This window comes from Calliopsis andreniformis, chromosome 7, assembly GCF_051401765.1.
Source record: "Calliopsis andreniformis isolate RMS-2024a chromosome 7, iyCalAndr_principal, whole genome shotgun sequence".
Classification (NCBI taxonomy): Eukaryota; Metazoa; Arthropoda; class Insecta; order Hymenoptera; family Andrenidae; genus Calliopsis; species Calliopsis andreniformis.
In genome coordinates this window covers 10431028-10446666 of record NC_135068.1, presented here as the reverse complement: position 1 = coordinate 10446666, position 15639 = coordinate 10431028, and the positions used below count along the sequence as shown (strand labels likewise).

General features: G+C 35.7%; 3 protein-coding genes and 1 long non-coding RNA gene across 8 annotated transcripts; 1 reads left to right on the top strand and 3 right to left on the bottom strand.

The window, feature by feature from the left end:
• Nucleotides 1-112: 112 nt before the first annotated feature.
• On the bottom strand, nt 113-3841 carry Cox6b (Cytochrome c oxidase subunit 6B). Of its 3 annotated transcripts, XM_076382253.1 has the most exons (4): nt 3693-3744; nt 3542-3620; nt 617-734; nt 113-412 (listed from the first exon to the last, which is right to left on the bottom strand). In XM_076382253.1, the coding sequence occupies exons 3-4, from the start codon at nt 724-726 to the stop codon at nt 244-246; spliced, it is 279 nt and encodes a 92-aa protein (XP_076238368.1). In that variant the 5' UTR covers nt 727-734; nt 3542-3620; nt 3693-3744; the 3' UTR covers nt 113-243. The 3 variants fall into 3 exon arrangements, with proteins under 3 accessions (XP_076238368.1, XP_076238367.1, XP_076238369.1); XM_076382252.1 differs by lacking the exon at nt 3542-3620 and having other exon boundaries at nt 3693-3841; XM_076382254.1 differs by lacking the exon at nt 3542-3620 and having other exon boundaries at nt 617-737; nt 3693-3715.
• Nucleotides 2730-3535, bottom strand: LOC143181707 (uncharacterized). The gene is made up of 2 exons (XR_013002326.1): nt 2933-3535; nt 2730-2852 (listed from the first exon to the last, which is right to left on the bottom strand). It is a non-coding gene; the product is annotated as an uncharacterized LOC143181707 (long non-coding RNA).
• A 528-nt stretch (nt 3842-4369) lies between the features above and the next one.
• Nucleotides 4370-11624, top strand: Caper (RNA-binding protein 39-like protein Caper). 2 transcript variants are annotated; one of them, XM_076381973.1, is made up of 9 exons: nt 4370-4512; nt 4601-4674; nt 7539-7603; nt 8788-9102; nt 9363-9570; nt 9653-9919; nt 9996-10171; nt 10249-10419; nt 10868-11624. In XM_076381973.1, exons 2-9 carry the CDS (start codon nt 4621-4623, stop codon nt 11163-11165), a joined length of 1554 nt encoding a protein of 517 aa, XP_076238088.1. In that variant the 5' UTR covers nt 4370-4512; nt 4601-4620; the 3' UTR covers nt 11166-11624. The 2 variants fall into 2 exon arrangements, with proteins under 2 accessions (XP_076238088.1, XP_076238086.1); XM_076381971.1 differs by having other exon boundaries at nt 4403-4674.
• A 937-nt stretch (nt 11625-12561) lies between these two features.
• On the bottom strand, nt 12562-15208 carry LOC143181530 (2',5'-phosphodiesterase 12). 2 transcript variants are annotated; one of them, XM_076381970.1, is made up of 8 exons: nt 15115-15208; nt 14252-15037; nt 14030-14169; nt 13666-13952; nt 13447-13599; nt 13261-13381; nt 12916-13185; nt 12562-12691 (listed from the first exon to the last, which is right to left on the bottom strand). In XM_076381970.1, exons 2-7 carry the CDS (start codon nt 14962-14964, stop codon nt 12923-12925), a joined length of 1677 nt encoding a protein of 558 aa, XP_076238085.1. In that variant the 5' UTR covers nt 14965-15037; nt 15115-15208; the 3' UTR covers nt 12562-12691; nt 12916-12922. The 2 variants fall into 2 exon arrangements, with proteins under 2 accessions (XP_076238085.1, XP_076238084.1); XM_076381969.1 differs by having other exon boundaries at nt 14252-15192.
• Between the last annotated feature and the right edge of the window lie 431 nt (nt 15209-15639).

The following is a 15639-nucleotide window of genomic DNA, read 5'->3' as shown; positions in this document are numbered from 1 at the left end:
AAAAAAGATTTGAATGATTATTGAAGGTCAAGATAAGATTAAATGGAATAACTGCTATGTATAAACTTAACATAGAATTATTCATATTATGACTTTGAGAGAGGGAGATGAATGAAGATTAGATTATTCTTAATTTATTTAATATTAATTATTTTACAAACAGGAAAGTGAAACCACAAAGTCCTGTTTTCACATAAACAGTATCACTAAAGACGCGAGTTTAAGATAATGTCTTTGACATAATTATATACGCCCTGGAAATGTTCCATTCTCGACTTGCTCATCCCACTTCTCTGTCCAAGCGCTTGGACACATCGCGCTGTAAACTTTCTTGAAATATTTGCAAGCTTCATACTCCTCACTGTGACGATTTTTACAACGATGAAAGTCCACATAACTACTGTAACAGTATCTGTATTCAAAACAAAGGAATAAATGATTTCACAAATGACAACATAGAGAAATATTATGTCCTATATGAGCTATTCACAGGTCAAAGTGATCATCTCCACTTGATCAAAGCTTAACTTCTTATATTTAAAATAAATATGGATATTTGAGCTTTGTGGAGTTAATCAATTTGGCAAATAATTGGCTTATTTGTATATTTTTTTACCTTGTTTGGTTTTGATTTGGGAACCTTGGGTCGTATGGTGCTGTGAGGGATTTAAGTTCACTGTCAATTGTGGGTAAGTCAGGAGATCCAATTTTCGTGTATTTAACCATACTGCTTGCTGCTTAACAAGTTATAAGTTATTTAATTTATTATATTTACTGAACACGCTACATATGCCACCCTCCCTTTCTCCCAAAAGGCAAACTCCGTTATGTGTCTCTCGCTCTAGTCCGTTTGTCTCTTGCACCACTTAACACTATCACAAGTAGTTATCTCTTTCACTATAGTAACGCTTTTTTAAATCGAAGTATTTAATAATTCCATACTATGCATTCATAATTTCAGTTTAACACACATTTGTACATTGCAAGTTCTCAATTTGAAACAAAAAAAAAGAAAGGATCTGTATCCTGTTTACACTTTCGCGAGTCCGACCAAGAACGAGACAATTCAATGCTTTTATCTATCTAAACTGGAAATACGTTAAGCTTGAGAAGTTCATCGAATGATCTGCTCTGCTACGCTTAAATGTAATCACAACATAATTAAAAAAGTAGAGTATCTTTTGAAAGCACATTGATTGTAGTCAAAACTGAAGTAACAAAGTGAGTACTGAAAACCGTGACCAGCTATTTGACCAGAGGTCTAGTGTTATCTTCTTCCTGACAGCATACTTCTCTGTACTTTTTCACTTCAGCCATGTAGAGGGACCAAGCGTCCTTAGGCTGTTCGACAGTCTGTTCAGTCTTTGGTTTAGCAACCATTCCAGTTTTCAAGATCCTCCCTCCCCGCCTCTTGCCCACCATCAGAGGTGGTGGGACCACACTTTTCTCCTCCAAAACAGAAGTCGTCGGTTTTTGCGCAGGCTGCATTTGCTCCTGCATTTTTTTGAACATTTCCATAAAGCTACCGTCGTTTTTAAAAGCGTTCGACTGTGGAGGAACAACTGGTTGTGGCACAGCTGTCTCAGCACACTCTTCAGCTGTGTCTGACTCGTACGAAGGTGCTCTATGGTATCTACGGCTTTCTCTGCCTCTGTGCCTGTCTCTGCTCCTATTACGACTGCGACTACGTCGCCTGTCCCTGGAACGTGACCTTCCCCGCGACCTAGACCTCGATCTGTCCCTCCTGGAGTACTTTCGCGACCGATCTCTGTCCCTGTCCCGATCCTTGTCTCTGTCAGACGAACGTGACCGTCTGTGGGATCGACTGGGAGGTGATTTCGAACCACTGCGTCTTCTCCTACGTCTGTCCTGTGGCGAATCGTTTCTGGAGGTTCTACTGCTTCTATACTCCGACGGTGAAGGCGAACGGCGCGACGACATTCTGTTTTTGTACCCATCGTATGCTGTGTATGTGGAGCTATACATAGGAGGCGAAGGCGGTGCGGGTGGCGAGTCTGTATTCGACTTGGAGCTGCGCTCGTGCCGCTTTGAATCCATTGTTGCGCTTGAGTACCTCTCTCTCCAGGCTGAATGGATAGATGGACACCTATAAGGATAGAAACTGCCTTCTATAAGTACACTGTCCGGTTCTTCTTAACACGCCTTCATCTGATTGGTTTTAAATGTACGCGTTTGCAAGAGACAAGCGGATTTATAGCGAGAGACCAAAATCTATGACAATTGATATTGAGAGAAATGAAGTCAATCGAAGCTAGGATTCACTAATTTCTATAGTTTTTTAATATATGAGGTATTTGGTAACTGGTGGTACAATCTAAAAGGGAGAAAAATAAAGAATAATAATCTTTCATGTGAGGCTTGATTTTCAAGATATTTGTTTGACTATGAATTCACTGTAATTTATTGTCTAGGTTTATATTTGTGTTTTTTATATCAGGTAATCAAGAATTCATAATAAAAGCTAAGTTTTTCTTTTAGTTATTCAATATCTGCAATTTGTTTGCAATATTTGAATATTCTATAAACACAATAATTTACAGCAAGATACATTAAATTAAGAGATAATTAAATTCACTCACAATGAAAGAGTATTTCAAGCTTATTTTCTTGAAAACCAAACCTCATATAAAAAAAATGTTATTCTATATCTTTTACTTATTTTTTCATGCAGTGATTCCTCCTTTTTTATTCTACTACCAGTTACCGAACTCTCTGCATATTGAACTGGTTTACAAGGAGATGTCAGCTGTGTATTCCGATTCTCATCGAACTTTTTCTTTATGCCTCTGAACTCTGAAATCTTTTTGTCATTTTTCTTGAAACTTAACGACCTATGGAACAGCCAATAAGATTAGTTTCAATATTCTCTGCTATTAGAGAAAAAAGTTTCATAAAAATCTGAGTGACACACCTGGCATCCCCTCTCTGTTAGCTATATGTATCATCTATAAGTATCTATACTTCCAAAATCCAGCTTTGACTGTAAACTGAATTTATATCCTTTTACAAACTGCAATTGTACATTGTTATATAATTCTACCACACTCCACATTTGCATTACACTAAATTATCAATGAAATTAGGAACTGAATTGTTCATGGTAACCAATTGAATTAACTGATAACAGTGTGATGCTTTGAATAAGAGGAATTTTTACACCCATTTGTGGAAGATTTAAGCTTGAATTTGGTGGGTTCAAATTATTAAAGAAAAATACATTTAACATGTTCAAGGGAAACATTCTGTGATACATATTAAATAACGATGTTATTACGTATCACGTATGATTTTCGTTTCCCATGAAACATGGTAAAAAAATCAGGAAGAACCATTATAAATGGAAACAGAAAATTTCGTTTCTAGTTAATGACGCTCATCTTCAACGTCAAGATCTCTGACAAGTTTTAATGGATGATCGTTTAGTGAACGTTTCGGCAAGTAGTAAAAAAAGGGGACAACTGGAAGGCAGAGAGAGATAGAGAGAGATAAAAGGGGACGAAATTTGATAGAAAACCCTTACCCAAAATTAAATACGATCCTCGACTAGTGTTTGACTTAGCATTCACGAAAGTTTGTAAGTAAGATCTTTCAAGATTCCCCTAAATGATTCATCAATCTTATATGTCGCCTAAGTATCTTATAAATACACAAAATATTTTTGTATAAAATACCTTGATGAGCTCTGCAATTGAAAACAAAATGGCCACTACGCAAACTGCGCTAGACTATTACGTCATGCATTTACGCTTCAGACAGAGTTACATTGAACACTGATATCCTTACAAGTCGAGAATATTGGAAGAATAATAGGGAATTGTGACTCTGTCCAGCAGAGCTCGCTGAGATCTAGAATATTACGGCGTCTTCTCAATTCTAATCAGTTTGTCTAGGACTAATTCGTTTTAGATTAGAGAAAGTCCCTAAAGTAAAGAGGTACTCAACATCCTTTTACCTTTTTTGTGGTTTTCGGAGTCTAATTCTTCTCAAAACTAGGAAAAGATAGAAGAATTCTTCTTTATTTTGATCCTCGACTAATCATTAGCCTTCCCAGAAGCTATCTAGTAACAAAGTCTGATTAGAAATCAGTAAATCATTAGCCAATAGAAGAAAAAGGAAGAACTGTGCCTTACTTGCTCCCCACTTAATAGTCGGCCTTTCCAGAAACGAGAAACTATGTAATAACAAAATCTGATTAGAACTCAATAAATCACTAGCCAATAGACGCGCTAATTTAGGGATACTCAAGGACACTAAGCTAGGGATAATCTAGGGACATTTTGAGCTATATCGCTAACTTAAGAATCAGCCCAAAGCAGCGCAAGAAGTGGACTTCCGCGATGGCGCTACGTCCATTCACCCAGACATCCGGTTCTCCATTTTCTTTTGGTCATCGTGTCTAGGATTGTGTTCTCTTGCACGAGCGTGCATTATCGATCTAACGCTCTGAGTAGTATAGACGTTCGAATCGTAATAACGAACGTCCATTAGTCTGTACGTTATAAATATTCTCTCATAGTTCATTCGTTCTCGCCTAGCGTAATCCCCCTGGTTCACCGTGTGCTAATGCGTGGTATTTCAGAAGACTCTCCGACTCGCACAATGGCGGAGGATTTGGATGTGGAGGCGATGCTGGAGGCGCCATACAAGAAGGGGGTAAGCTTTAAGTCGTTTTCTTCTACTCTTCTTTTTTTTTTTGCAATGTCTCGGTTTGCTCCCTCCGAGATCCTCGTCTCTCTTTTTTTTGTCCCTGTAAAAGTCCTCGCCTCGACGCAGAGTCCAATTATAGGGGCGTACCGTTCTGGGTATGTTCACGATCGGTTGCGTTCGAGAGAAAAAAAATATGCAATGTCCGTCCTTTCCTTCCTGTATATACATGTAGAACAAAGTACGCCCTTGTCTCTCATACCGACTATTGATCAATACCTCCGTTTTCTGTACTTATAGATGGTACGTAACATGTACCCTCGCGCTCGTAGGATGTTCGGCAGCGAGTTCCTAGAATGCACTTGAAATACGAGGTATTAAGAAAAGTCATCACTAACATCATTTTTACTTAATTCTTTTTTCTTCATATTTTATTCTTATTTGTTTTTTTTTTTTTAAATCTTATTTTCTCAGAGATCGTAACGTTTATTTATCTGTACGAGGTAGATAGAACAGCTACTGTCATCTTTTACGATTGTAGGAGGAGGAAAGAGATAAAATATGAATAGAGAATGAGAAGGGACTGTTAGGCGCTGTTCTGCCATGTGCCATGCTGTTCATTTTGTATTTATGATAAGCGTCAGCATGGAAGAATAAATTTACCACGTTTAATCCTGCGGTATGCATTTAGACTTAACACGGTGCTCCTAATTTTTGAGCCTTGGAGAGCGCCACTTTGGATGTTCTTTTGAATAGAACCAGTGGCTGATTAACAATAGAATTATAAAGCTTCATGTACATTACTATAAGTATCTTGTAGTTGTATTGAGTGTTACTTGAGAGAAGAATAACGTTTGTAAAATATAATTGTACCTAATATTTTGGTAGCTTTTATAGTTCTAGTGTTAAAAAGAAACTTAATGTGTATCATGGACAGGAATGATGAATCCAAAGTATGAAACTTTAACCTTTGTGTTTCTATACATACACGTATACCTCATTAATATTTTACATTACTATGTAAACCTTGTTCTACATTTTCTTGACTCACATTAATTCATACTTGCATTCTCTTCATTTGCAATGTTATTGAAATTTCCACTAGTAATTAACATAAAATCTGATATAATGAAATGCTAATATAGTACACGATAATTTATGTAAATTTTGTCTAGACTTATATCTTTATCTGGAATTAATTAGTATATAATTTTGAGATATTGCTACACTTACCATATACAAATTGTTGAAGCTCAGATTTCATACTTCTGTGTCACCTTTTGTCTCCATGAAATCCACTAAGTCTGAACTTGATTAGCCATTGGAGCCATTTGAAAGAACAGCAGCAGCTTCTGGGGCAGTTTTTGTTAGGTGGAATAACAAAGGCATTTTCTTCAATTTTCAAAACCTGTGTACTCCCATATTGGCTTTAATACTTGTTTGTTTCACAGGAGTTTTATATGCATTTGTTTTCTTCTTTTTGAGATAAGTGCACACTACTGCAATTATGTAAAATTAAATAAGTTAGAGGGATAATTTTGTGTCAGCAGGGAAATGTATTTTATTTGTTATTTTTATATATTTTTGCCATTATTTAACTAGGATTTGAAAAGCCATTTCCTTTTCAGATAGGAACAAAAATAATACTTTGGAAATGAATTGTTTATATTATTGGATTTTCTAAGTCAGAACTAATTATTGAACTAATATTATAGAACTAATTAATACTGACCATCTGTTTTAATGAAATTGGATGTATTAACAATTTCTTGCAAGGAATACAATGTGTAATTAACTTACTATTTAATGCAAAGATATATAAATGCATTGGGCAATTCCTGGTTGTTTGATCAGGATTAAGGATGTATCTACCAAAATATTTGGGGTGTTCCTTTTTTTTTCAAATTTTTATAGTTTCCCATTAATAAACTATATTGTCTGTCCTACTGCAAATTCAAAAACAGCGCTTTATAAATAAAATGCATGGTAAATTGGCAAGCAGGATTAATATTTATATAATTGACATGAGAAAATGTTTTGAAAACTGTTGAAAAATTAATAGTTAGATGAAAGAGAAAGACAGATTGATTCTAACATTATCAGTATATACATTTAACACCATCATCACCATTTCATGTATCATATACATGCTCATTCTTAACTGTCTGAAACATTTTCTCTATACAGCTAAGACATCTTGTGATATATCTACTGGAAGCTGCGAATGATCGTTGATCGTTTTGTTCCTATTATGAGATAGTTCGGTATAACAGGGGTTGTAGGCTAGCAATTAGGGTTCACATCTCGTGTTACATTAAAAACGTACTGTCTTTGATGAGGGCTCTCTTTTGCAGAAGAAAAAGGATGTGTGGTTGGCCATTGGTAGTTTAAGACCAAGGCATGCTCAACCCAAGATTGCAATGCTTTCCTAAAACCCGATAAAACGATTTGGTAAGTTTGAGCCAGGTGTATGCGAGGCGTCGCAACACTATGCTCGCCCCGTCTCTTTCTCTCTCTCTCTTTCTTTTCTGTCTCCCCCATCTCAGCCCCCTCAGACCAAATGTAATCTACCTGGAAAAGAGAAAGAGCACGAGAGTGCACCACCGTCCAGCTGCAAAATAAAACTTCGATAACATACTACTCAAAGGAGATGTTGTCTACAGTGGTTTACAAAGATTAACAGAAGACAGAACTTTACAGAAACAATATGTATTATTTCTGAAATTGCTGTCAGACTTTAAATTGTACAATTTGTACACAATCTGTCATTACAAAATTTACTAACGATCTATGATTTGCTTTTTGTCCCCTTGTTCGCGCGTCCCTGCCACATCGACTGGCTGGCATGGCATTCAACTGTTTGCTGTTCGTAGGAGCAGGACTCCTCAACCAAAGACAAATCTTCAAAGGAGAATGGGTCTAGCCGCAAATCATCTGGGTGAGTACATTTTGCATTTTCTTATTCATTTGATTAACATTTTGTGCTCCTTCCTGTACTTAACAATGTTAATTCTTTTTGTTAAGCTTCTAGATAAGGACGGGATCAAGTACCTCATCAGTAAGTTTGGAGATTGAATATAGAAATTGATTCACCATATTGAACTTGATCCCATTCTTATTTCTAGACAAACAATTCTGTTCTCTGTTATCTATTACATGCATTGAATTACTTTGTGATAGTTTCTGAATGGTTGAGAGCACAAAGTAACTGAAGGATACCAAGCAGAACTTGAGAATCTAATTAAACATCTCCATCACTGTACTTATTAATGAGTTCTAAGAATCTCTAACGTAAATGAGTCAAGAAAAAGCATTTTTTTCTATTCTGATTAAGTTATGCATTCTTCTAAAAAAAGATCCAATAACGCTGTATTTATTTTTCAAGTAATTAGAAGTAGCTAACTGTAATTTCCAGTGACTCATTTACAATTTAATAGAATGAATATTGCCCGTGAATATTAAAGTTATTTTGTCTAGACCTTTAGCATTGAAAATTGAGGTTTATACTTGATCACCTGAAAATATCAAACTAGCCATTTCGCGTACGCATATAGCTATTTGAAGTTATATTCTCTTTGTTATAGACCCCATACAATTAGTGTAAATGCTGGTTATTTTCATAATTCCAAAGGTTAGACCTGAAGATGGTAAGTGTTTAGGAAGAACATCTGAACTACAGATTCTGTTACAAATGTGAGTTATAGTGTAAATGATCGTTAGTGGAGATTTTGAACACGAAATAGGAATTGAATCGAGTAAACCTTTCCACTTGCTCTAACGTTATTTTTCATGATACACATCAAGTAATTGCATCTCCCTAGAAATGTTTCTCAAACTCTCAAATATTCTATTAAAGATTGCCCATAATTTATTGATTTCATACAGAGCAATGCTAGGTACCATTTTATATTAAAAAACAATCACTAAAGTTTCCGACATCTAATGGTTTAAAGCAGTACTTCCTGATGTGCCTTCTCAGTATCAAACTATGCAAACAGATTCCGAGACAATTAAAAGAATTCATCGATTACATTACAATAAAATAAGCTCGGCACATCACGAGTCACTAATTGAACGAAGTGATAAGTGTTCTTAGTCCAAATATTCTTCTTTCTTTTTTAGGAAGAGCAAACATCGTTCTCGCTCCCGTTCCCGATCACGAGATCGCAGGGAGAAAGATCGTCGTGATCGCGACAGAGACAGAGACAGGGACAGGGATCGTGACAGAGACAGGGACAGGGATCGCGATCGTGATCGTCGACGTAGGTCAAGATCCAGAGATCGGCGAGATCGTGATAGAGACGGCGACAGAGACAGAGACAGGGATCGGCGGGACAGAGATCGGGACAGAGACAGAAGAAGAAAACGATCTCTCACACCCATCACACTTCCCAGAGCTAGACCACCGTTTGGTAAAGGTGTTAGCCCCCTTGGAATGTAAGTATAAAAGTAGCTAATGCATTCAGAATCTCTAAACCCATTAAACTCCTCAATCTTAGTTATCCAGAGTGTCTCACTTAAGTTGAACATCTATTATAAATGATGAAACAGAGATGTTAGTATGCAACAAAATTGTCCTGAAATCTTGTAGACTCTATTTAATCATTTTATCTTGAAATAACTACTATAATTTAACTTGAATGAGACATTCTGTGCATTACCAGGTGCCTAATTTTGCGTTTCTATGCAAATTTCAGTAGAAACGACGAGTTGACGCCAGAAGAACGCGATGCCCGAACAGTTTTCTGTATGCAACTCAGTCAGCGCATACGAGCTCGTGACCTAGAGGAATTTTTTTCCAGCGTGGGCAAAGTTCAAGACGTCAGACTAATTACATGCAATAAAACAAGGAGATTCAAGGGTATAGCTTATGTTGAATTCAAGGACCCTGAAAGTGTTACGCTGGTAAGTTCCTGCAAATAGTGTTCAACGTTGTTAACATAGGATGTATCAAATAGTTACTAAAGTATTTTGAATTTCTTTCTAGGCACTTGGATTGTCGGGGCAGAAGCTTCTCGGTGTTCCTATAGTAGTCCAACACACTCAAGCTGAGAAGAATCGAATGGGTAACTCTATGCCAAATCTCATGCCTAAGGGACAGACAGGGCCCATGAGGTTATATGTTGGGTCCCTTCACTTTAACATAACAGAAGATATGCTCCGTGGTATCTTCGAACCCTTTGGAAAGATTGACAATATTCAGTTAATTATGGATCCAGAGACTGGTCGAAGCAAAGGCTATGGATTCTTGACAGTACGTAACACAAGAAATCCTCAAAATCTTTCAAGTACTTGATTTCTGTGACTTAATTATTATTTCTGTGTTACAGTTCAGAAATGCTGATGATGCGAAAAAAGCTTTAGAGCAACTGAATGGTTTTGAGCTTGCTGGGAGACCTATGAAAGTTGGTAATGTTACAGAGCGAACAGATCTGATACAAGGACCTTCGCTGCTGGATACAGATGAGTTGGATCGAAGTGGTATTGATCTCGGTGCTACTGGAAGGTAAATAGTGTTATTTACCATTCTTAATATCCACAAAGCTATAACTGTAACTAATGTTTCATTGAAATCATTTCTAGGTTACAGTTAATGTTCAAACTAGCAGAAGGAACAGGTCTCGAAATTCCCCCAGCAGCTGCGAACGCACTGAACATGGCTCCTGTTATGTCGACGCCACAGCCACCTCCACAAGCTGCTCCGCCTATAGCAACACAATGTTTCATGTTATCGAATATGTTCGATCCACAAAAGTGAGTCATCCTTAATTTCTTTCACGCTTAAAATGCATATCTGTAGACCCAACGTTAGATTTTGTCTTTCTTTGGGGGAACGTATATGCTATATAAAATTTGTTATCTTGAAAAACGATGTCGTACATATCAATGTACGTATGCGAAGACTGATAACTGAACACTAAAATAAGCAATTAAATAGTAACTTTCCTAGTAAAAATGGTCAATTGCATATAACTCTCAATATTTTATAAAATTTGTAGAATACTTTTGCTCCAAATTCAAAAAATTCGCAGTCTATCGACAATACAGTATAATCAGTTTATCTGGAAGCTTTCTAGTGAGTATTGGCAGCACTTTCAATGCTATAGCAGTTACAATAAATGTTGCCAACACTTGGAGAGGCTTCCAGATAACCTGATCACTCTGTAAATAAATGTTTTAAAAGAAATATCTTCTGTTCCAGTGAAACCAATCCAAACTGGGCGAAGGAGATTCGCGACGACGTCATAGAAGAGTGCAACAAGCACGGTGGCGTGTTGCACGTGTACGTGGACCAAGCCTCTCCTCAGGGTAACGTGTACGTGAAATGCCCGTCGATCGCGACGGCGGTTGCAGCTGTAAACTCGTTACACGGCCGATGGTTCGCTGGCCGAGTGATCACAGCTGCATACGTACCAGTTGTAAATTATCATTCACTATTCCCAGACGCGATGACCGCGCTACAGTTACTAGTTCCGAGCGCGCCTAGACGGGGGATGTGATTTTAAACGCTCCAAAACTAATTATAAATGTGTAAATTCTTGTAGTATTACGTTCTTTCTTACTGATATTAAAACAGACTTTTGTTACTCTTAAGGAGAATTATTCGAAAACCATGTCGAAGATTTAAGCGAGCCACTGAGACTCCAAACTGATCAGCTCTAGAAAATCCAAGTACTCTAATTGTATTTTAAGATTTAGTTTGAAGTAAACAGCCAAAGACATCTGCTATAGTTGAACTATTTAAGACTTAAGAGATAGTTTCATTCCTAAGACATGGAATTCTCGACTCGGAGCTTAAAATTTTTCAAAGTGGCTTCAGAAGTATGTTAATGTTAAGATTCTATGACAATAGATACGATTATGCAAGTAAATTTTTCAGTTTAGGACAAGTTCTGAGTTGATCAGTTCGGCTCTTGAAAGGCTCAAACATCACTTTAGACATAGAAGAAAAGGGAACGATTGTGCACGTGTCTTCAAGCGTAAGTGATTTTCTGTTCAAGCAGAGATGCACGATAAATTCAAAATCTTGATCAATTGTATCATTTTTTCCGCAGACACTGATTATTTATTAACACGGTACAATAATAGTTTAGAAGTATTACGTGTCTGTGTCCACGTATTATTATAATTTATCAAATTTAGCGCAACAGAACGTTTTGTTGCCTCATTTGTTTCGAATTGTCAATGAACGTCTGTAATTTTAGGGGACTGAGTAATTCTTGGCGCTTCACCTGTTAAAGTGAAAGTAAATTTTAAGAATATTACGAACAAAAATAGGGTTAAAATGGATACGAACATCAACCGAAAATTGTAAACACCGTTATATATATATATATGTATATGTAGAAAATACGAACTTTTCTTTAGATAGTTATGATAACTATGTTAAAGTTCACAGCAGAGGTATTTCTATAGGAAATAAAATATTGCAAGTGGGGTCTGCAGGCAGTGAATGCAATACATTTCCATATTATTTTAGGAAGAATGATACGAAGTGTTCAATTTTCTGACATAATAAAAATCTACGAGACATCCTTCAAAGGCACTAATTTGCTCGCGCATCTGTTCTATATACTTTTTTTATTGAACAATGTAGTGGCCTTCTAATCATAGAATAGTTCGTTAAGACGTCTACAATTACAATGACTCAATGACCATTAATGATATAAACTGTTCATGTAGTTTATAAAAATTTGTGTTTCATAGTCAAGTAAAAAAGCCTTGCATAGTTAATTCCTGCAGACCTCCATTAATTAAGAATCAAATATAACCTGTATAAAACGTTTTGTAAATTTACGAACCATTCGTAGACGTACACTGTAACTCTTCGTATTATTTGGAACGTGAATGTACACTTTGATAATTATAAAGTAAAAGTAATGTGATATACAACGTGGGTGTGATCATCCTCTTTTAGAATACAAATGTAAATGCGCAAAAAATGTAATTCTTTGGTATTCGTTCGTTCGTATATACGTGATAATTTAAGTGATCCATAGCGTACATAAGGCTTTCATTTCTTATCCTAGAATAGATCACAAAGATTATTTTTTAACCGTTCGCTGTATGTATCTGACTTTGACTATAAATGCTATTTTGAAAACACTGGAAACTAATCTTATTATGTACGTTTTATAAAATTCTATAAAGTTGAAATTATTATTTAATAAATTAAGAATTCATTGAAAGTTCGTGTATTAGTAATATTTCAAAATTTCATACAAGAATACAAACACGTATTCACTTTACCAATTTTTTATTTTGACCACTTCAAATCTGCACATAGAGAAATGTGATCGCTTGGAAACACTACGGATGGGAGACCTGTGTACAAACTAAGCTCCTCTTTACTGGGCATTGGAATGACCTGTTCAACTTCTAAGCGATCTGTTTGGTAAAATATGTAATCTAAACATCCAGCAAAGCCGCCTGTATAATTTGTGTACTCTGGAGTACCACAAGCACTGGATAAATTGAAATCATGCTTAAGGAATATATTTTCTACGTGCTCATTAGGGCCTGCAAGAGAACAGCAGATAAACTAGAAGTTTTATCTCCAGTCACGTACATTTATACAATATTTAATTAACTCACTCGATTTCCAATCAGCATAGTCTTCTGGTATATATTTCTGAGTCATTAATTGATAAACCCCATTTTCTGGAGAACTGTTAAAGTCTCCACAGTATATGATACTTACATTACGCTCTGGATACTGAAAATATGTCTCATGTTACCAAATGAAGCACATTTCATATCATGTAAATTATATGCAAATACCTTTTGTTGTATTTCTTTAAAAATCTTTTGCAAATATGTTAAACCGTAATATGCTTGTAGCAAACGTATGTGATCTGCTTCTGGTCGGAAATATAAGTGAGTATTGCCAACAATTAAGATTTCTGAGGTTTCTTTAGACTCTAGTATTATTGACTGCAATATTATTCATAATTATCAATCAATTATTAATTAATGAACGATTGTTAGCAATTTTAATACCTGTATGATTGTACTTCTATTTTTAAACGTCTCTTTCACGCTTTCACTTTGGATTTGCGACCAAACAGAATTAAATTCCGTGAAATCTGTATTCAGCCCAATAACAGTGGCGCTGGAACCTAATTCATTGAATCTTTCTCGATCATAAAAAATTGCGAGCCCTTCTCGTAAATCATTTTTAAGATTGTATACACTGTTATAATTCAATGTATACAAAGATGGTACTAAATCATTTTCATATACTTTTAGATCTACTTCTTGTAGACATATTATGTCAGAATTATACCCTATAAAAATATATCATTCCAATTTCTTTTCGCAAATATGAGAGATGTATTTTGTAAAAAATAGTATGAAAAAATACCCATTAATTCTTTCAGAATTAGTAGCTTTCTGTAATCCATAGACAGGGCATATTCTGGACAATAGGGATACAAAACATCTTTTGATAACTCTGTTTCTGAATACACATTTGCCAATATGTTATAAGATGTTACCCTGAAACTATAATTTCATTTATATAATTATAACAGTAAGATTGATGGAAACACCACCTAGTACTTCATCCAATCTTATAAATATGTACCTTTTGCCTGATAACTTCCTACTAGTAAAAACATGCCTGGTTTCAAAAGGACAAACTCCAGGACCAGCTTCAACTTTATTATTCGATATAACTTCTATCATGGGTCCTTTCCCTGCGCTGTTTCTTGGAGTACAAGCAATCTTCAGTTTACATCCTAGATCTGACACATCAGGTATGTACAAATAACCATCTCCCACATGGACCCATTTGTTTTTATTATCATTTTTAAACCACTGAAAAGTGGTTTTATCTCTATCTACATGCACAGATTCAAATACAGAGGGATAGGTGGGAAAACCAACTAAAATACTTGAAGGCAGTTGTATCTTTTTGATGCAAGGGACATTTCTCTTCAGTACATATTCTGTATCAAAAATGACCAACTTTATATTAGAGGTATCTTCTAAAATTGACCTACAAGTAACATCGCCATCTATTATGGAGTCATTCTTCATGAACTTAATCATTTTGTTATTTACATTGTCTACTGTGTCACTCAATGACTCCACGTTACGCATATTCTTCTTCTTAAGTTTTTTCCTTGCACAGTGACTTATATTTGCATCCATTCTGCGAAGGAAGTTATTTATGGGCTCATCTACCTTTCTATTGAAATTGAACTGCTTGTCTACTTTCAGGTTAGGATTAACGTAGCGAAACGACGCCTCGAAACTTTCGTTGCCTTCGTCGTATCGCAAAAGAACCTCGTTCATAGTTAAGATTGTTCTCGGTTGCGAGTAATATTTATAACGATTTCGATCGAATTTCGAAAGTGAGGTTAGAAACCTTGAAGATAAAGTACGCATTAAAATCAACATTTTATATTGTCATGTTGTATGTTTTCAATATTATAAGAAAGTTACACTTATGTTATATTAATGCGAGTTTCATATATGAATAATCATTTAAATTATGATCGAGAGAAACACACGCAAATCATGTTGCACAGAATTATCACTTCGAATGATTCGAAGTCCTTAAATTTTTTGGAACTAGCTTTCGAGGTTTACCACGAGAGGGCTGCAAATAGTCCGCGAAATTTGAATGTGTGGGAAAGTAGAAAATGCGCGCAGTATGTGACAATATCGAAAACATTAAAATTAAAGCATATATTATAATTTTTATAAAAGGAAATTAATATGTATCCAGTCGATTAGAGTTCAAGATATCTGTCCATTCATTTAATATTTTATTTGATGAATATCAGTTGAAGTTTTGTATTAAATTCTTTCGATACATTCTACCACTTTTTCTTTTGCGATTAATATCGCTGTTAAAAGGGGTTTCTTAATAGCAGCATTCGCAGATGCGAATGTAAATTCAGCCCTAACTCAAAAAAAAGTATTTCCCATGCACTTAAATACAGGTTCGGCAGATTGAAGCGCCGG